The sequence below is a fragment of the Eptatretus burgeri genome, chromosome 9 (genome assembly GCF_056783735.1).
Source record: "Eptatretus burgeri isolate ZD-2024b chromosome 9, Ebu_testis_v1, whole genome shotgun sequence".
Classification (NCBI taxonomy): domain Eukaryota; kingdom Metazoa; phylum Chordata; class Myxini; order Myxiniformes; family Myxinidae; genus Eptatretus; species Eptatretus burgeri.
In genome coordinates, this window is record NC_140969.1 from 105,544,389 (window position 1) to 105,566,578 (window position 22,190).

General features: G+C 42.5%; 1 protein-coding gene across 5 annotated transcripts in view; it reads right to left on the reverse strand.

Moving 5' to 3' along the window:
* The window catches only part of M1AP (meiosis 1 associated protein), a 64,664-nt gene that overhangs the window by 28,843 nt on the left and 13,631 nt on the right, over positions 1–22,190 (reverse strand). For 3 of the 5 annotated variants that reach the window (XM_085896520.1, XM_085896519.1, XM_085896516.1), the window contains 2 exons: positions 20,503–20,667; positions 8,344–8,515 (listed from right to left, as the gene is read on the reverse strand). In XM_085896520.1, coding sequence (XP_085752646.1) covers positions 8,344–8,515; positions 20,503–20,667 — 337 coding nt within the window. The remainder of the gene's footprint in view (positions 1–8,343; positions 8,516–20,502; positions 20,668–22,190) is intronic. The other 2 variants (XM_085896518.1, XM_085896521.1) reach the window with 2 other exon arrangements.

Here is a 22,190-nt window from a genome sequence, read left to right on the forward strand (position 1 = left end):
AACACCGCCAGCCCATGGAACGGCAGAGCGGTTCCTTATTAATAAAAGGCAGACACGTTGATCCTCGGAGATTTAATATGTGCTCGAAGGACATGGGGCGCAATGGCGGACGGGGCGGAAGAGCACTGGGAATGAAATGGATGCACAAGTGGTTTGTACCTGAATCCCACCACAAATACAGTTTCTTCAAAATGAACACATTTAATGAAAATGCAAATATTTACAACGGACAATAATTAAAGAAAAAGGTAATGATAATAATAATAAAGTAAATATATATTACAGTCGAGGAACCTCTCACAGAGACTCAAATACAGACAACGGGGAAACGAAATAAAAAGAAATACCCTTCCTTTCAGCTATTCTTGTACTTAGCTTGGCCCAGAGCTGGTCCTTGTGGAACTTGGAATTGAGGCGCTCCTATTCACACGTGCATACGCGCGCAAAATGGTGCTTCTCTCGAGGCAGGACAAACATATGCCAGGCAATCCACAAGCGGCACTCAACACGAAGGCTCAGAGCTCCAGTGCAACTGCTTATGACATACACGAAGCTCAGGGTCCATTTCTCACGACTAAGCCAAGAACCAAAGGCCAGCTTCTTGCTTCACCACGCGAGCCAATTTGCCTCAACACAAATTCAATGGCCGTGTCATCCTCCTCAGCGTGCGCTCACCTAGCACTCTTTCCTCTCCAAACAATGCGTCTCGTGCCTCCGCTCTGATCACGGCTCTCCAAAAATGTGCAAGCCCTGAACTCCCACCTCTGATTCTCTTCCAAATCAACTCTGCCTTGTGTGTTCCTCACACTGACCTCGTGCGTACGTTCTGCCGATCTCTCGCCCTATGCAGTAGGAAGCCTCCCACAATGCACAACCAACTTTCCTCTCGATCACGCCTCTATCCTCCGCCTCTGGGGCATGGCCTGCTTGCACGAAACCCAAGAAGGAGGGGCTTCTGCCTGCTCGTCATGCCTGCTTGTTCTTCCTCATGGTTTTGGTTATAAAGACAGGGAAAAGTCACAGAGGGGCGATTACATACTGGGGAAGCTTATTCTTAAACCCTAGCTAATTAACACACCACCCCCTCGTGTGGTGACACGTAACACTTAAGCTCACAGGTTCCCTAGTTAATCACATCAAGATGCCTCCTACACATCCACGGACCATGCAACTCCACACAATGCTATATTCCCGATTAAATTTTTCCATCTACCCCACAACTGTAATAATATATATATGTATATGTATATATATATATATATATATATATATATATATATATATATACATACATATGTATATGTATATATGTATATCTTCTTCTTCTTCTTTCGGCTGCTCCCGTTAGGGGTCGCCACAGCGGATCATCCGTATGATCCGCATAGTGATTTGGCAGATGTTTTTACGCCGGATGCCCTTCCTGACGCAACCCTGGTCGCCTCTTACGACACAGGGATATGGTACACCTATTTTAACCAGGGTATACACCGGCCCAGTACACTGGTACTCATTTCGCCGACCTCGGAAGGATGACAGGCTGAGTCAACCCCCTGGTGTATTAATTCAGTGGCCCAACGGGGCTTGAACTCAGGACCTTTTAGATCCCAAGCCGCTGCCCTAACCACTGCGCCAACACCAGGCATATATATATATATATATATATATATATATATATATATATATATATATATATATATATATATATACATACATATATATACATATATATATACATACATATACATACATATACATACATATATATAAATATATATATATATATATATATATACATACATATATATACATATACATATATATATAAATATATATACATACATATATATATATATATACATACATATATATACATATACATATACATATATAAATATATACATATACATACATATATATATATATATATATATATATACATATACATACATACATATATACAGTCATGCGCCGCTTTACGACGTTCCGGTCAACGATGGATCGCATAAACGACGGTGGTCCCATAAGATTATAATAGAGCTGAAAAAGTCCCATCACCGAGTGATGTCATAGCCGTCGTAGCGCTGCCAGTCGTATTAAAGTACAGGATAGCACATACATTTATGTACAGTACATAATACTTCATAATGATAATAAACGACAGTGTGGCCCCGTTATAATGCGATCGTTCCGGTCCATAAAATGTCATCACGAAAAATGCAGGGTCGTGCTAAATCGGGATTCAAGGAAATCTGCTTTCAAACTGAACTAGTTTGCATGTTTACCTTCAAACAAGTAAATTACCTTTGAATTGAAGAATTCCACGAATAAATCGTTGTTACAGTCGAAATTAAAAACACAAATTTATTTTTGGTGAAGCTTTTTATGTTGTTAAAACAATTGCACTGTTCCCAAAATATATCACACAACTGACAGGTGCTCGTTTATTCATTTGTAAATTATAACATCAATGCAATGATAACGTATTTATAAAATCCAAACGCTATTTATTCACCTTTCTATAATCGATGCGAGAGGAGATTGTAAGCAGCCACTAACAACACCGATGGCCGTCATGAACAGCACAAAGGTAAAACTAACGTGTCTTCCGTCTATCTTGGATGTGTGTTACAATTGCCAACAGTATTCAGTACAGTAACATGCTGTACAGGTTTGTAGCCGAGTTGCAATAGGCTATACCATATAGCCGAGGTGTCTAGGTTTGTGTAAGTACATGATGTTCGAAAATCTATGTTCGTACAATGACGATGTCACTTAACGACGCATTTCTCAGAATGTAACCCCATCGTTAAGTGGCGCATGACTGTGTGTATATATATATATATATATATATATATATATATATATATATATATATATATATATATATATATATATATATATATATATATATATATATATATATATGAAGACCACAAGGGGAAAACCAAAGATGTCACTTTTTATAAATTTCAGGGTTATTGCACCTGCCAATAGTTGGCAACATAAGGTTTCCTCTCACAATATTACATTAAAAATAACCAGGGGTGTCACATAATTTATATGGTATAAAGTTTAGCCGTGCAATGAAAAAACAAGTGTTGTCAAAGCTGAACAAGAAGAAACCCAGAGTTGTCAGTACTTTACTCCTGGTTATCTCCCTTTCATTCATGTTAACTGTTCCACTATAATATTCAGAGTTGAGAAACTAAAAAATGAAAGGTTGTCAAACTTTCCCAGCATAAACTCTGAGCACTACAATAGCCTATTTGGTTATATCTTGGGCTCCGTAGTTGGTGCATATCGTGGTTCAAGCCTGGTCAAACCTTTATTGTGACTTTTATGGGACCCACACCATGGCTTAATGGTTAGCGCGTCTGAGTACCCATCCTCATTCGATGTACCCACCGCCCAATCAATCTGCTTAGGCATATGATGGAGTCACATGAGGTGACTTTTGACTATCGCGGGGGTGGTTTATCCTTGGTTTCCTCCCGGTTTTCCATCCTATTAAGTAGTACGGAGTAAGAAATGGAGAATCCGTCGTCATATAAGCGAAATACCCTTGAGTCTGGCGTTGAACACCAATCAAACAAAAAAAACAATGACCGTTTAATGTTGAAAAAAATTATCTGTGATCACCAAAGTCATGCAATGCATGCTAATAACCAACAAGCATGAATTTGCTTCACATCCTGGGTTAAAATTGCATGGCAATTATTAAACAAGGGAATAACCAGTGATGTCAGTTTGCAACATTGATTCGTTCTTTGCTCTTAATTAAATAACACAAAAGCTTGGCAAATGCTACATGCTTAATTTGATCAGCCAATGATCACTCTTCCTTTTACTGGAAAAGAAATCTATATGACAGTTATTAAACAGTCCACCAAAGTCTTGAAACTGTTTTTCAGTTTCTTCAAAATTGACTTATCCTGACATCTCTGGTTTTCCCCTTGTGGTCTTCATATATACATTTATTAGTCAGGTTCCTTGTGTCCATAATTTGACGTTCGTTGGAATTTTTTGGAGAGTAGCTCACCCCAACATTTTTGGAAAGCTTAAACAATACCAAAACAGAAAATCCATGTTTCACATTTTTTCAATGCATATAATGTGGTCAAATAGGTCGTTTTGGGGTAAAAACCCGTTTTTTTTTATTTCAGCTCTGAAAATTCAAAATTAATCGCAAAAAGCAACTGATGATGCATAATTGTTAACTGGAGGACAGTTCTTAATATATAATACATATATCTGTATTTTGAGCAATGGTTGCCATGGAAACGGCGATCATTTTGTCAAATTACCATTTATTTAATGTATTGCTTTCAAATCTTGAAACAAGTAACGCATGAATATGGTGATCAGTGAAATGTACTTAATGTCAAATATGAGTTTGTAGCCAATTGGCATCACTGTCTCTAATGTCACTCATCATTGCCATCGTCATCATCACTATCGTGGTCATGCCGTTCAATGTTTGAGTCCTCGTCATTCTCACACGAAGTGCTGCACATGCAAAGATCAGTGCATGTTAAGTTCTTGGCCCTGCAGGAACATCTCTGTGATGAACATTCTGTCTTGCACTGGCACCTTATCATCTCGATAATTGCCTTTGGTGCAGGGAGAATGTCTGTTGTTGTCGGTTTGAGTGACCACTCGTGTCCTTGTGGAAACCATTCTTTAATGGATCAAGAAATGTTTGCTGAGAAATTGCTGCTTGACCCCAAACGTATGCCTGGATATGTACCCGCATGATATGCTGCCTCAGAGCACCGACAGTTGGTGGTAACTTGTCATTCTCAGCCATGTTCTTACAGAAGAGATGCCACCGAAGTTCAGGGATGCTGGAAATATTGACACCACTTGGACAATAACCTGAACAGACAAATCTTGCTAAAGTTGTGTATAGGTCCTCTGACAGTTCAGCATCCTTACAGAGCATAGCAAAGGCATCTACCATGTCGTCATCGGTCTTCAAGTAGCACTGGAACCACTTTGCCTTACCATGTCGAGCGAACCGCCCAGTATTATCGGCACCTGTGAATGCGTGGAAGGCTGGCAATGCCTGGGCTCTCTCCTCACCTAGGGCCTTCCAGATTGGCTCTATTTTGACAATGCTAGATGCCATTGAGATAGATGTGTGTCTTGGCAGGAGATCATAGTTTGCTATGGCAAGAACCAGAACATCCGTACCAGGTGAGAATGTTGTCAGCTCAATGTCTCCCGTGTGGTGCTGTGATGCAGCTATTGCTTGCTGGATCATCAACGTATCGGCCTCCTCATGGTTATTCGCCTCAAATTGGAGACCCCTGTTGCTCGACGTCCGCCCAGATGCCGAAACGACTACCACCTTTGTTGAATCGCGGTTGTATTCTAGAGTTTTCTCTGCCAAGTACTCCGTCAGATCAGCCTTGGTTTGATCATGGGACAGAAATTGACTCATCGTGATGCGTTTGATACTGGTATCATCCTTGACCTGATATTGAACAGGTGCCTTTCCTTGACATCATTTGTCTCTGGTTGTGCTCTTGAGGGAATCTTGCTTGTATGCATCAAAAACAAGAATTACATGGTCGAAGCCTCTGGTCAGACTCATCACCCTATCATTGAAACATTCACTGAGGTCCTTCACTGTCACGACCATTGCTGGTTTCTTGGTCATTTTCTGGACAACTACCATTCCATCCACGACTGCGACATTCGTGCTAGTACTGCCATCAATTACAGCATCAGCGGGTGCTGGTTCCATGTGTGTGGCATCAAGCTCATCTTCTGGTAAAGACGGTTCCTTGTTGGCAAACTTCTCCAAGTTGTGGATAAGCTTCGACTTGTCGGTGCATGACAGTAAGCTACCGTTTGGTGCAAACAGGGACCTCGGTGTCACAGTGAATTCAAAGTTGCCAATTGCATCCTTCTGGTCGACGTCCCTGCTGGATCTGGAGAGTACCATCAGTCTACCATACAAATCCTTGGTTTCTTTGAGATCTACTGTCTTGTCCCTGATCTTTATTGCTAGTGTTGTATTGCCAGACATGTACATTCTGTTCTTCTCCTTCTTCACTGGCGCCCATAGGCTGACATCACCATTGATCCATTTAGCAAAAAAATCTTCATAGAGATTCTGTCCCGTTTCATCAATGTTCAGTATCTGTGGTACAAATTCTTCTAGCACATAAGCATGGGTGACCACATTGAAGAGCTGGTTACCCTCAACTTCAAATGGATTTTCATGACTAAGTATGGCAGCCTTGATTCGGTCAATTGCATTGTGTTCATGCTTGACGACACTTGGAGACAGGCCATGGTGCTCAGTGATCTCACTTTCCTTCAGACCAAACTGTCCCTTAAACTCGCAAGACAGGCATGACAGTTCAGGTGCAGCCAAGAAGAATCGCTGTCTGGCATTTGCATTATTTGATATGCCAATCAGACCAGAGTGAACCTTCAACAACCTGTTCAGATGTTCAACAGCGTGGTCTGCTCTGATCGATACAAATGGGATAGTATTCTTGGTGACCGAAATATTGCCTGCTTCGAGCTCCCTCCAGGTCTCTGGATGGCTGGTCTTAAGCGCATACATGTCAGATATGTACCTTGGCCAGAGCCGCTTGCACTTGATTCTGTCCATGGCAAAAAATATCTTGCTGAGTTCTTCACTGGCTTGAAGATTAAGGTTTAAGTCCGCATTCCGAGATGCTACAACAAAATGCAGAATTGCCTCTACTCTGTGGAGATAGCTCATCATGGCCTTGAACATGGCATTCTTTGAGCGGCTGGCCTCCCATTCCTGAAGTCTCTCAAACAAGTTCTCATTGATGATGACTTGGAGCAGACAGTTGCTGGCTTGCTGCACTGATTCAGCTTTCAGTGCTTTGTCATGTTCTCCACAAGCAGTTTGAACTGTATCCGTTGCAACAACGCAGACTTCCTTGAGATGTGGATTGTCCTTGAAGAATTCTTCTATTGCCATTTCAGAGAGTGCCACATACGAGTATATGTGAGCTTGAAGTGAGCGTTTGTAATGGGTGCATTTCAGAATCTGTCTTGAGGTTGCAGATCCATACACATCGCCTTCCATCCAAGCAAGCATCGTCTATGCCAGAGTTCTCTATGGATGCACCCAGACCTCTCAGTGCAGCCATGACGACGTGTAGCTCTCCCAATCTGGGAAGGATTATGCCTTTTAAGTCAGGCCGAGCATCCAGTAGCTGAATTACCTTCTCATCGAGGGCCAAGTCACAGGAAATGACAGTCGGGTGATCTTTCCCAACAGCAAGCTCTTTCAATCTGTGACATTGTTCTAACACAGTCATTAGCGTTGACCACTCATGTGCTACCTCAGGCATCAGAGGCAGAGCTCCGATCTGCGTCACCGACAACGGGCGTGTTGTAAGGAGAGAGTTGTAGCCAGCACAACAAGGGAGTTTTGTAAGATTCCTTTCTACGTTTGTTCTGGAGAGAGCAAACGCGAAGACCCATCCCAGGTGTGTCAGCTGGTAGTGTTTGTCAACCCCCGTCTTATTGATTGTGAACTCAACCATACCTTCTCTAGAGGACGATGACCCTGTAACTGGTTTTGGCTTGTTACATGGTATTATTTCTGTATGATGCGGAGTAACAGTCAAGTTCGTTGCTTCTGTGATCTGTAGAGGGGGTGCTATCGTCTCTCCAGCACCATCTGCCTTCTGAAACACTACTATAATGGTTCCATGAGTTGTGTCTTTGCCATTAGGAGTATCCTCAGCAAAGTCAGTATTGTCGAAGCCAAAGACTGGAAGTCGTCTTCGCTTGAGAATTGGTGGAACATACACAGTCCTTGGAATAGTGTGGTATTTTTAACCACAGCATTTGCAATCCATTGTTAGCCATTTAACAGTAATCCATCATCAGTTGGTTATTTTTTATTGTTTCAGATTTTTTAAAATTGGAATTCAAAAAAAGCGTTTTTCACCCCAAAACGACCTTTCCAAAAGTTGAAAAAAATGTGACATCATTTTTTTATTTAAATAGATTCTAAACTTCACAAAAATCTATAGGTTTGCTACTCTCCAAAAAATTCCAATGAAATTACACAAGGAACCTGAATATATATATATATATATATATATATATATATATATATATATATATATATATATATATATAAATATACATATATATATATATATATATATATATATATATATATATATATATATATATATAAATATACATATACACACACACACACACACACACACACACAGAGAGCAAGTGATTGAAGTACAGGGCTACTGCTGCCTGCCATCAAAAATTAACCCATGTCGTATGTGGGAAGAAAAATGAATGAAATTGTAAACATACTTCACAACACGAAGGCGGTGAATAGGGACCAGAGGAATTGTAGAAGGCTTGGAAGTGATGGGAGGAATCCTTTTGACAGTTGAGGAACCCGTAATGCTTAGAGAAAAATTAGAAGTCCCTGGCAGGAGAGGTGGGCTGAGCATTGTCTCTTGCATGTCACATTTCAGAGTAACTGCGAATAAACATGTCCATTAAATACATGCAACAGAGCAGAAAATGTCATAATCAAAAAGCTTAAACTACCAATGAGGAATCCTTACTCTAATTCACGGACCAGTGTTTGTGGGTTTGTTGCGCTATTCCTTCCTTTCTGGGCCAATTACATCCAGACTTGCTACAGAGGAACAGCATGATCCCAATTAATGTATAGGGGTGTTTTTATCTTTGCTGGTAGTCTTGGGGGTGGGAGGGGGGGGTGAGAAGGGGACAAAAATTCTCTCTGTAAATGTGCATCATGTAGCACTGCCTACAGGTGGGGGAGGGAATTACAAAGCCCACCATTTACAGTGCAGTATTCCTGTCCCCATCTTTTCTAGTGCAGTGAGGTGTTTTGAATTATAAGCAGTAGGTATGTTTTTGCTTCATGCACGTAACCCGGGTTTTATTTTTTTGCCTATACACAGCAGTCAGTTGTTTATACACCGCCAAATAAACGTATGCGTCAGAAGAACGCATTGCATGCTTGAAACAAGATCGCCCATAGAGCGGGTACTTTGCTTGTTTATATTAAGCTTTAGGGCTATTCCATTCCAACTTTTAACAGTCTTGGATTTAAATTGTCATACCCCACCACCGAGGGTCGATGGAGGTTGTTTTCACCTTGTCTGTCTGTGAACAGGATATCTCAAAAAGTTATGGACGGATTTGGAGGAAACTTGGTGGACAGGTCGGTGGGTGTGTAACAAGGACGAATCGATTCAATTTTGGTGAACATCTGGATCTGGATACTATAATTTTTTTAAGTGATCCTTCACCTTAAGAGTTGGGGCCAAAACGATATACAGTGATTGTTAATTTTTTTTAAAATTTGAGGGCCCTAAATAATTCCCATACACCAAAAACTATATCCGTTAGGAACCTCACATTTTGCATAAATGTAGCCTAATGTTACAGAAAGATGTGACATGATCCACACAATTGATTACCTGAAGTCCACACAAGTGAGCTTGTTGTGCTAAACGTCTCAGAGATTTATTCGGGCTTGCTTCCATTTTTTTCCTGCACTTCATCCACTTTCTCTGGTGTAACACTTGGTTTTTTTAACTTTAACGTAGCCCGTTTCTCTGAACTGCTTCACCAGTTTCCACATCACCGATTTTGAATGTTTCGGACGACCAATTTTCGGTTTTAAATAAAAGCAACTTTTAAATGCAATTTGACATTCCATAAAGGATGAATTATTGATGCAATGTTTGACGAGAAACACATGTTCTTCCACAGTCAGCGCCATGATGTGACTGAGTGAAAACCGTAAAACATCACTGCTGGGTCATGTGATAAATCATGTGACACCTGATAACTCTCAGGATCATGTCATGTCTTTCCGTACCATTAAGCTACATTTATGCAAAATATTAGGTTCCTAACAGACATCGTTTTTAGGGTTCTCGAATAAAATAAAATAGAAAAATCACCCTTTACTATGACATGATATCTCAGAGTTGTGGACGAGTTATGACAAAACTGGATGAGTTGAGTAGGTGACAAGAACAAGCTGATTAGATTTTGGTTCAGGTCCGGATCCAGATCCGGCCTAGCAGTGGGATACAAAACGTAAAGTTTTCAGTCTGGTGGAGGTATGCACTCCACAGAGTGGCGTTCTCGTTTTATCTCTAGGTTGTTTCCTTACTTTCTCCACATCAAATCAATCATTCTTAAAATTAAAAAAAACCCCTTCTACTCCGAGAAAGCTAAATTCTGATGCTTTTAATTCCTTCAAGGTATGCCTTTTGCAAGTTTAATGTTTAAATATTTGTGTGTTAAAATTATACCCTCATTGGAAGCTGAGAATCCAGGATCTATTAAATAATTAACCTCAATGTTCCTTCAACTACAGAAGTTGAATAAATATTTATTAGCATGATCTGCATTTGCATTCTTCTCGACCACCCTTCACTTTACTACCCAACCATCTTTACATAATTTTCCAGAAAAAAACAAAATGATAACAACCACGTGTGAGCAGGTATTGTTGCAATAAGACCTAAGTGGTCATAATGAACTCTGTAAATACATGTTAGTTGTCATATAATTATGCTCACTGCATGACAAGAACACTCGGTGTTATTACAATACATCTCACACACACACACACACACACACACACACACACACACACACACACACACACACACACACACACACACACACACACACACACACACACACACACACATACACACACACACACACACACACACGACTTGACTAATATAAAATGAAAATGACGGTTTTTACAGCCATTTTTCCCTGCTGTGGTTTTGCTTTTTCTTGAGGCAATGTTTTATGGCCGGATGCCCTTCCTGACGCCAACCCTGGTCGCCTCTTTTTTTTTTTTAAATACCTTGGTCGAGGCTCGTATGAGAGCTAACACACAACTCACAGCAAGGAGGCATGAGACAAGAGGGGCGGGAGTGGAAGGGACCAAACAGTGGGGAACAGACACATTAGGTGAACTGTGGAAGGGAGAGGGATGGGGATGGGACAGGGAACATGGCGAAGAGAAGATGGACATTTCAGGGACTTTCAGGAAGGAAAGCAGGAGAAATGAAGGAAGTGGGCTTGGGTGGATTATCGGGGGTAGAAAAGATCGAGGATTTGGATGGGGGAAGATAAGAGGTGGTGGTGAACAGCTGTTTTGAAAGCCTGCAGGGAAGAATGGGAAAGAATAGAGTGAGGAAGTTTATTCCAAAGGCAGGAAAAAAGAGGAATGAAAGAGTGAAGATGAGCAGTGATTCGTGATTTTGGTAGTTTTACCAGAAGGGGGTTGTTGGCGGACCTTGAGCGCCCTGTGGAAATGTGGTGGGGACAAATCGCAGAGAGAGCAGGGGGGGCAAGGCTGGAGAGGAGTCGGTAGAAGACAGAAAGACCACCGACCAACCTGCGGTGATTTTAGTGAGAGGCCCAAAGACTCAGCTTCATTGCGGGAGATGCCGATGATCTTAAATGCCCTGGTTTCGACAGCGTGAAGCCGAGAAAGGTGGGAGGCAGGAGCACCAGCCCAGAGGGGAGAGCAGTACTCCATCAGGCTACGGACAAAAGCTTTGTAAGTGGTCAGGAGCTCAAGAGGGCCCAGGAAGGACTTAGCACGACGGAGGATTCCCAGTCGGCGACTGGCTTTTGAGGCGAGGTTGGAAATGTGACTTTCCCAGGAAAGGTCATGGCAGATAGTGAGACCTAGAAGCTTGAAGGAAAAGACTTCTTCCAGAGGATTGTTGAGAAAGTGGATGGGGGGGTTTTGTAAACGGTCCTTTCGAAGAGACATAGTGAGAGTGTGAGATTTGTCTGGATTGAAAGACATGTTCCACGTGTTGGACCAGTTTGTGATTTTATCCAGATCTGCAGTGAGTGAAGAAGCTGCTGCTTGCCGGTCTGAGGGATGACAGATGGTACGGCAGAGGGTGGAGTCGTCGGCAAAGAGAAATAGAGGATTTTCCAGAGAGTCCGAGAGATCATTGATGAAAACCAGAAAAAGAACAGGGCCCAGAACGCTACCTTGAGGAACTCCAGCCTGCACAGGAAGAGGGGATGAAAGAACTCCATTTAGGGCCACACGTTGACTGCGACAGGAGAGGAAGTCTGCGAGCCATGAGTGGAGATGGCCTTGAATACCATGGGAAGAGAGTTTGGTGAGTAGGGCAGGGTGCCAGACTGTGTCAAAAGCACGTGATATGTCCAGGGATACGGCTCGGATTTCCTGTCTGGCATTGAGGACCTCCATCCATTGATGGGAGAGCAGAAGCAGCATATCCAGGGTAGAGTGACCTGGTCTGAAACCAAATTGATGATTGGAAATCAAGCCATTGGAGAAGAGGAAGGATTTCATGTCTGAAGCGATGATGGATTCCATCACCTTGCTGATGATTGGGAGAAGGCTGATTGGTCTGTAGTTACAGGGATCTGTTTTTGCACCTTTTTATGCAGGGCAGTGATGTTAGCAGATTTCCAAGCAGATGGCAGATGACCTTGGGCAAATGAGAGGGTGAATAGAACAGAGAGAGGGTGAGCAAGAGCAGAAGAGCAGGCTTTGAGGACACGTGGGCTGATGCCGTCTGGACCGGTTGCAGAATCTGACTCGAGGTTTGAAAGCAAGCTCTCCACCTTGTCAGGAGAAAAGGATACAGAGTCCAGGGACAGTTGGGTGCGACTGGGTAAAGTGGGTAGAGATAGTGATGGGTTTAGAACACAAGATTTAGCTGTAAACACCGAGTTTAGACATTCAGCTTTATCACGTGTGGAATCAGCAGTGCGGCCATTTGAGGTAAGGGAGGGGATGGAGGGGGAACATACACCAGAAACAGATTTGATTAAACGCCACCAGGATTTTGAGGAGGGAGAGAGGTTTGAGAGTTCAGACTTGAGATGAGAAAGATGTTGTTTTCTGGCTCTCCTGAGGGTAGATGCACACTTGTTGTGAGCTTTGTGGAAAGAACTGAGATTGCCCTCAGTTGGGTTTGCTTTCCATGAGGCAAAGGCAAGTTGTTTCAGGACAACTGCCTCGCCACAAGCTTCAGTAAACCAAGGGCGGGAGGAAGGGTAAGACAACTGAACACGAGAGGGGATAAATCTGAGCATGAGGGAGAGCAAGTTTCTTTGAAAGAATTCCCAGGATGAGTTGATGTTTGAGAAAGTAGTGATAGGAGACCAGTCTGTAAGTTTGATGGCTGCTCGGAGACCATGCCAGTCGGCTTGAGTGAAATGCCAGACTCGACGGCGGTGAGGTGGTTCTCTGATAACAGCCAGAGAGATGTCCACTTTGACAAGGACGTGGTCAGAAGAACCAATTGGAGCGAAGGAAGAGCAGCAGATATTGTCAGGGAAATTTGTCAAAATCAGATCCAGAAGAGATGGAGTACCATTGGTTGAGATCCGGGTCAGGAAGTTGACCGATTGAGTCAGTCCCAATGAGTCGCAGAAAGCTTTTGCTGAGGTGCCATGGCAGGTGAGAGAGGTACCCACACCTAGCCAACTGGCGTGATGACAATTGAAGTCACCAAATAAGAGGAAGAGAGAGTTTGGATGAGAAGATAGAAGATGGTCCATGTTTTCGGATAGTGAGGTGTAGATGGAGTCATCACTGTTCGGTGGACGGTACAGTACACATATAAACATGAGGTGGGAGTGGAGGGGAAGCCGAAGCCAGAGGTATTCCTGGGGGTGTGGGGGAGTGAGAGCAGTGCATGGAGAGTGAGGAATAGAGTCTTTGATGAAGAGAGCAACACCTCCACCAGGACGAGGCTCAGGTCTGTCATACCGTAAGAGGGAGTAACCAGGGAGAGATACTTGGGAGTCAGACACGTCTTGGGAGAGGAAAGTTTCTGTTAGGCAGATAATGTCTGGTTTGTCAGTGGCAACCTGTATGGAAAGATCTGAAAGGTTTGAGCGAAGGCCCCGGATATTTGAGGTCCACACTTTTAATGAAGAGGAAGGGGAGGAGGCTTTGGGTGCAGGAGGTGGAGGGGAGGGGGAGGGTAGGACAAGGGACGAGGGGGGCAGGTAAGGAGGGTTGCTGAAGGAGTGTGGGGTATTGCAGAATAGCGAGGGGAGGGGGCCGAATGAGGAGGAGAAAAGGCTCTGTGGTGCTGGGGGAGAGGGGGACAAGAGACAAGGAAGAAGGCAGTTGAGGATTTGAGGAGGTGAGAGGGCAGTGGAGGGAGGCAGGTTGGTGGATGAGAGGGGGGCAACTTTGAGAAGGAAGAGTGAGGGGGATGAAAGGTGGGAGAAAGGTGAGGGGGAATTTTTGAGAGAGGCGAGAGGGAGGCTTGGAGGGAGAAGAGTGGGATGGTTGCTTTGAGAGTGAGAGTGAGGGGTGAGGGGGGTGAGTTGGCACTGAAGTTGGAAAAAAGAATGGTTGATGGAAAGCGAACATCCATGGCAAACTGTGGTTTTTAAAAGTTTTAGGTCAGAGATGCGATTTAACACAATTCTTGATGGATGCAATGAAGGCGAATTCAGAGCATGGAGAGAAGAAGCGCTGTAATAGTTGGATTTTTTAGGCAAGGAATGAAGGAGAAGTTGAAATGAGAGCAGTCTGTTAAAATAGCAGAAGAGTAGTGCATTGTGAAACAGTAAAGAGTACCACATGTGTGAGAGAGGAAGATGAAGCATTATAAGATCGTTTTTGTTGTTAAAAATAATGTATGAGAGAGTTCAACAGATTAGGTCATGGAAGTGTAAAAAAAAAAAATAAAAAAAAATAATCGAGTAAGAAGACGAGGAGGAAGTTAAGAGGAAGAAGAAGAAGCAGAATCGGGAGAAGGTGAGCGTGTTGTTGTTGTTGTAGGGTATTTTGAGATAAGAAAGAGATTAGTTGGGAGAATGGGGGATGTTTGGAAAGTGGGGAGGATCAAAATTGAAGGTAATGGAGAGGATAGAAATTGAAGGTAATGGGGAGAAAAAAAACAAAAAACAAAAAAAAAACGATCGAACACTGAGTGGAAACGGTAGGCCTCAAGCACCAGGTAAGAACGTCGACAAAAATACTCACAAAATAGCACGATTTTTGAAACAAAACCGAACTAGCAACACACAGTAACATGTAGGTGAGAAAATTAAACAGTTAAAACGGGACAAATAACAACCGGAAACTTAGCTTTGAGAATGTCAGCAGGGAGCCCCGAAGGAGACTTCTCGCTGCTCCAAAACCGGAACCGGAAGTCCGACACACAGGGACACACAGTCCGACTCTTACAACACACAGGGATATGGTACACCTATTCTAACCGGGGCATACACCGGGACCAGTACACTGGCACTCATTTCGCCGACCTCGGAAGGATGACAGCCTGAGTCAACCCCCTGGTGTTAATTCAGCAGCCAACGGGGCTTGAACTCAGGACCCTTGGATCCCAAGCCGCCACCCTAACCACTAAGCCAACACCAGGCTTACACACACGACTTGACTAACAAGTAAAAAACCAATGTCACCTGCAGGGTGACCCGTATCTTGCCAAAAGGTGACCATGTGTGACTTCTTTAAGGTCACACTGAGGTGAACAGAGCTGCTATCCACCAGGAGCGACTCCTTGAGGAATATCTGCCTACGAGAGATTCCGATGAGAATCGTTCTACAGAGTAACCATGAAAAAAAATGAATAACCTTCAAGATGACTTTGAAGGTCAAGGCCGATCACCACCAAAAATTAATCAGCTGAGCGCCATTCCACATCCTACATACCCACCAAGTTTGGAGATCATTCGACTGAAGTTACTCAAAAAATAAGGGTTTTGTCGACCTTGATGCTTGACCTTTATATTTTCGTTCGGTTAATGGCATCCCTCCAGGACCGTTGTACATGAAATATCAAGAGATTTTGATGAGAACTGAGGAAATAAAATTTTCATGAAAAATCCGTTTTTTCGTCATGACGTTATCAAATGACGTCATAGCGTCAAACTTTTGACAGATCTGGAAAGCACTTATCAAGCGCTTTCATATGAGGTATTACTCGATATGGTATCTAAGATTTCAAAATTTGACCTTGGGGTCAAAAACTTTCGACCTCCAGCGCGAACCATGAAGGTCAAGGCTGACCGCCACCAAAAATTAATCAGCTGAGCGCCAGACCATGAACTATATTCCCATGAAGTTTGAAGACGATCCGATCAAAATTACTCAAAAAATTTCGTCGACTTTCGTCGGGTTTCGGGTTTCGTCGACTCCCCTGATTTGCGACAAAGTGACCTTGACAATTTTATGCGCTGAAAGGGACCTCTATAGGACTCTGATATGCGAAGTTACAAAAATTTCCAATGATAACTGTGCTCTGCAGAGTGATCGATACGTGATTACAGACAAACAAACAAAAAAAAAAACATACAAGCTGATTAACATTAAAAACTTCGTTTTAGCAAGATAAAAAGACATAAAATGTCATAGCCCCCATTGTTTTAGTAATTTTGCTGTATGGAGTTAAATGGCCAGCCCATATTTATATACAACTAAAATGGTCGCCAGTCGGCTGTCTTTGATCAGATCGCAAAATAAAGTGAGGTGCACATGTATGCCATCATGTACTGTGCTTGTGCCAAGTTTGAACAAAATCGGACAATGCAACTCTGAGAAATGGGTGGGGACACATTTAAGTAACAAAATGACCACCAGTTGGCCATATTGGATCTGATGTGGAAAAAAAAAAAGTGACGTGCATATGTGTACCATCATGTGTTGTCTTTGCGCCAAGTACAAATAAAATCGGTCTATACATTTCCGAGATATGGTTGTGGACACACAAGCATGCATGCATGGACACGAAAATCGACACCAAATTCATAAGCACCAGTTTCGGACTAAGTCAAATGGATGGGGGCAAATAATACACAAGGAAATTAGATGCAGGTGGAAGCCATTCATAGGCGGAGAAAGATAAAGTTATACATCAAACAAATTGCAACAGAAACTAAACCTATTCCATTATGAAGGACCCCCACAGATATTATATATATATATATATATATATATATATATATATATATATATATATATATATATATATATATACAAAATCTACTCGAATCTGCCGGGGACAAATGTTCTTTTTTTCCACTTCTTTCTTCCCCACGCGGAAACCAATGGAGTCGTATGAATTGCTTGGTATCCGTGCAGAACAATGGCGGATAACCATGGTAACAGAATTTGTTTACCAACACTTCAACTCAATTTTCAGTCAGCAATTGTCTATGCGAAGCGAATTCTTCACATCACGTACAGATTATAGTGTTGTAAGGTCATATAATGTAATGTAGCTGGTTTTCATCCTTACCTTTTCAATCTTTGCTTGCGTGGGAACGAATTTTAATTATGATTATGATTTTTTTTCTTTAAAAATGGCCGATTCCGAAATTTTCTAGTCACTGTTTGTATTCCATGTCAGACCTCCATATTTCCAAATGAATATAATGAAGGTCACTTTTGACCCCCTTTAATATTATCTGCTCATTCCGATCATTGTTTTCCCAATTTTGAACGCGATTTTTTTGATTAAAAAATGTAGAAAAATACTCGATTTTTTTCACTTGGCGCTGGCTTGGATGATAAGCACTTATATTACCTTTTATATGGCCTTGTAGTGCGTCTGATTGGTAGACGGAACCGATCCGGTAATGGAGGGACGGGACTGTGCTGTGTGTGGAGTTAGCGTCGATAACGGAGACCAGATTGCCTTGTTAACAGAGAAAGGAGCTGATGGAATAAATACTGCTTCCGTCCTACGTGATTTGACCATCAGTGTTCGACCAGGGGAGAAGGTACATGTAGCTTATAGAAGTCGTTTCTGCAACAAAAAGCTCATCGAGCAGGACCGCCGTAAGCACCAGTCTGCAGGAAGTGCAATACATAGTCCAATGAAGCGAAGATCCCAGGCCCAGTTCACTTTCATGAGTGACTGCTGCTTATGTGGAGGTGAGATTTTGGCAAAGGACTTCAGACTGAACCTCGCATTCACTGTGAGAACCCTAGAGTTCCAGGAGGCTATATTGAAGGTGTGCAACGAAAGGAAAGACAGGTGGGCCACAACAGTCATGGGTAGGATATCATCGGCAGGCGATCTGCACGCAGCCGACGCTGAAAATCATCAAATTTTCAGCGTGAACTTCCGAACTGGAAAGCAAATCCCGATGAAGTTTTCGCATGAGGAAACGCCAGGGAAGCGAGCAGGTAGGCCAAAAGATGTCCTTACCGAGAATGCTTTCTTAATTGTTTTAGACGAGATGATTGGTGATGATGAAGTACAGTGGACAATTCCAGACATGTGCGCTTGCATGGGAGCAATATGTGAAACTCCATACAGCTGCCAATATATCAAACAGCGTTTGACGGACACGTTCTGAGATGCAGTTACTATCTCAAATATACATGGAAGAGCCAATGTGATCACCTTCAATACAACTGTGTCGAAAATTTTGCAGAAATTTCATGACACCCCCCCCCCCCGCTGTACTGGTGACACGGAATCCGAGAAATGCCGGATTATATCAGCGGCTGCAGCGATAATCAGGAGTGAGACAATCGAGAAGTGCAACATATACGACAAAGAGCACTATCCGGATCCTACAGATATGGAGTCTGGATAAAATGCTGGAGTTTCTACTGGATTCATTGAAGTTACTGTTGGATGAATTGATCTCTGTCAAGACTAAGGCTTTGAAGACGGCGTCATTAGGACAGTGCTTGGTACAAGCGATCCGACCGAGAGCGGCATTGGCACCATTGCAAGTTGGATTAGCAGTTCAATTGCATCATTATTTCGGGTCTAAATTATTGATTGACACACTGTATAGCCATGGGTTTTGCTCTTCGTACGCTGAAGTATTAAAGTTCGAATCGTGTGCAGCAGCTGAAGTCCCACTTACAATAGACATAGAAAATGATGCAGTGCGTTCCTTAATGAGTGGGAACATACATTTTTCACGATCATTATACACACGAGTCCTGAAAAATTTATCATTTTCTTTTTCCTCTCATATCAATGCCGTCACTGATGACGTCATTCTCCGTGTCCGTAATCTGGCACATACTGACGTCATATACATATTATTATTTCAAGAGTGCCGGTTTTCACATATTATCCTCATTGTCTCGTGATAAAATCTCCTCATTTTCTATGCGTATATGGTCAGGAAAACGTGGTAAATGAAAACAAATTTAAGTTTTTACGCCATAACCTGGTAGATTGAAGGAGCCTGGTGTTGGCGCAGTGGTTAGGGCAGCGGCTTGGGATCCAAGAGGTCCTGAGTTCAAGCCCCGTTGGGCCACTGAATTAATACACCAGGGGGTTGACTCAGCCTGTCATCCTTCCGAGGTCGGTGAAATGAGTACCAGTATACTGGGCCGGTGTATACCCCGGTTAAAATAGGTGTACCTTATCCCTGTGTCGTAAGAGGCGACCAGGGTTGCGTCAGGAAGGGCATCCGGCGTAAAACATGTGCCAAATCACTATGCGGATCATACGGATGATCCGCTGTGGCGACCCCTCACGGGAGCAGCCGAAAGAAGAAGAAGAATCTGGTATATTGAAATTATGTTAATTAGGTAATTTATCCCCGGCAGATTCGAGTAGATTTTGGGTATTATTATTCCCGAAGGGTGTACTACTCGTTTCAGCAGTTTTCATTTCTGTTGCAATTTGTTTGACGTTGGCCTCGTTTTTCAGTTATTTGCACCCGCCTATCGGCCCATCATGCCGACACCACATCAACACCAGACCAATTTATCAACACCAGCCCAAAAATGTGTTGTTTTTTTTTCAGTTAATTTATTATGTATTTTTTTTTCCAGGGGAGGGGGGATGGGCGAAGATGGTTCTTGGGTAAAAAAACAAACAACCACACAACACCCCTTGATGAGACCCCCACAAACCAACACTCCACACAGATGCATACAATCACCCATCTATCTAAAAATCCTGCCAACATCCCGATACCCCTCTATCTCCAACACCTCCAGGTACCTATCTAATTCAAATTTACACTTATCTACTGTTTCTTCTGCCACTACCTTTCCAGAGAGACCATTACATGCATTAACTACTCTCTGAGTGAAAGTTCCTGCCTTACTACTGTCTTAACTCCCCTCTTTACTCTCAGGCTATGACCCCTGGTCCTATCACTGTCTCTCCTCTGCTGAATAATTATTCTGCACATATTATGTCTGTACCTTTCATTATCTTAAACATCTCGATCATATCTCCTCATAACCGCCTCCTTTCTAGTGTATAAAGCCCCGTCTCCTTCAGCCGCTCCTCATAGCTGAGTTTAGCTAGGTGCGGAATCAATCTTGCAACCATGCGCTGCATCCTCTCTCTGGAAGCGATGTCCTTCCTTAGTTGTAGTGATGATTTAATGATCGAATTAAATAAAAGATTGGCTGCACACAAAATATTTTTTCCAAGATGCAATGAAATGAGGACAAGGTTAATTGTTTCAACTAAAATTGTTGATTACTGCGTTTTCCTTGTGCTGATCTTGAAGAGAGTGGTGGAAAGATGAGGTGGAGATGTTCCCAGTCTGTCTCACAATCATGCAACCATGCCTTGAAAAAACCTTCAAGCATGGTAGCGGTGCAGTCCAGAGGCTGGAAGTCGATGAAACTTAAGAGTTCATCATCTTCTGGAAAAGGAAGTTGGGGTAGTTTTTTTCTTCTCATCAGGTTTAATGTTAGAGAACATAGACAGTGAAAATCAGTTAGTGAGCAAGGAAGAGAAAGGCAAAACTTTACACAAAAAACATAATAAGAGCACTTCGTGAAATCTATACTTGTATTTCTCCTGAATGGGCCTCATAAAATGTGCTTGAATTTTGTTTGAAATTATTTTCTTTAATCACACATCTCAGAATTAGAATGAAGAAATGTTTATTAGGAACTGTCTATTCTGTTAAGATTTAACATCATCCTGAATAAGACATCTATTAAGCAAGGTGTGTTGTCTGCCAGCATTTACAAGTAGACATCAAAGATCCCATAGCAACTTTAGATGACAGTAGGCCATTGTGTCCTGATACCCTGACTAAATTTCAAATTCCTATATCATATAGAAGGTCGATTGGTAGAATACAGAATAGACCAGGATATAACAGAATGAGAAAAACAGTAGAAAGAAGAGGGGGAATGGAGTGTGGTGGGGACACATCAACAATAGGGTAAAAGGACAAAATAGAGGGAGATTTGAAGGAAGAAAGGACATTGAGAATTATGAGCAAGGTGTGGTGGAGGAGACACAGTGGATAAACAAGTTGAATACAGGTACAAACTGTCAATCACAGAAGTGGAAGGAAAACTTGGGGAAGAAGCAGAAATATAACAAAACAAAAAACATGAAGAGGAAGGTGAAGGAGTGGGGTAACATGGAAAGAGATGGGCTTCGGTAATGTTAGAGTAGGAAGGATCACGATATGGGGGATGACCTGACTGAGATGGTGATGAACAGCTGTCTTGAAGCCCTGTAGGGAAGAATGAGATTGAACAGACTGAGGAAGTTGGTTCCAGAGGCAAGAGGAAACAGGTACAAAGGAGTGGGGGTGAGCAGTGAACCTGGATCCTGGGAGTTTCACCAAAAATTGGTTACTGTCAGACTGTGTGCTCCCTGGAGAAACCTGGTGGGTACAGAGCATGGATTGGGCAAAGGGTGCAAGACCAGCAAGGATACAGTAAAAGACAGAGAGACCACCAACTTGTCTGGTATGTGAAAGTGATAGGCCCAGAGAATGAGCTTCATCGCTGGAGATACCAATGATTTTGTAGGCTTTGGTTTCCATGGCATCAAGCTGAGGAAGATGCGAGGCAGGGGTGTCATTTTAAAGTGGAGAGCTCCAACTGTGGTTGAAGGCCTTGTAGGTCGATAGGAGTTCAGATATGCCAATGAAAACTTTGCATGATGGAGGGTGCTGAGTCAGTGGCTGATTATAGAGGACAATTACATATGTGGTTTTCCCAGGAAATGTCCTGGCTAAATTTAAAGGCCCAAGCGTTTGAGAAACTGAACTTCTTCAAAAGGTTTATTAAGGAAGTAGATGGTAGGGTTTACCAGATGCTCTTTTGAGAATGTTAAATTAAACTGCTCGAGTCAGCCGTTTAACACTCTCATTATGTCAGGAGACAGAGTGAGAGTGTTAAATTTGTCAGGATTGAAAGA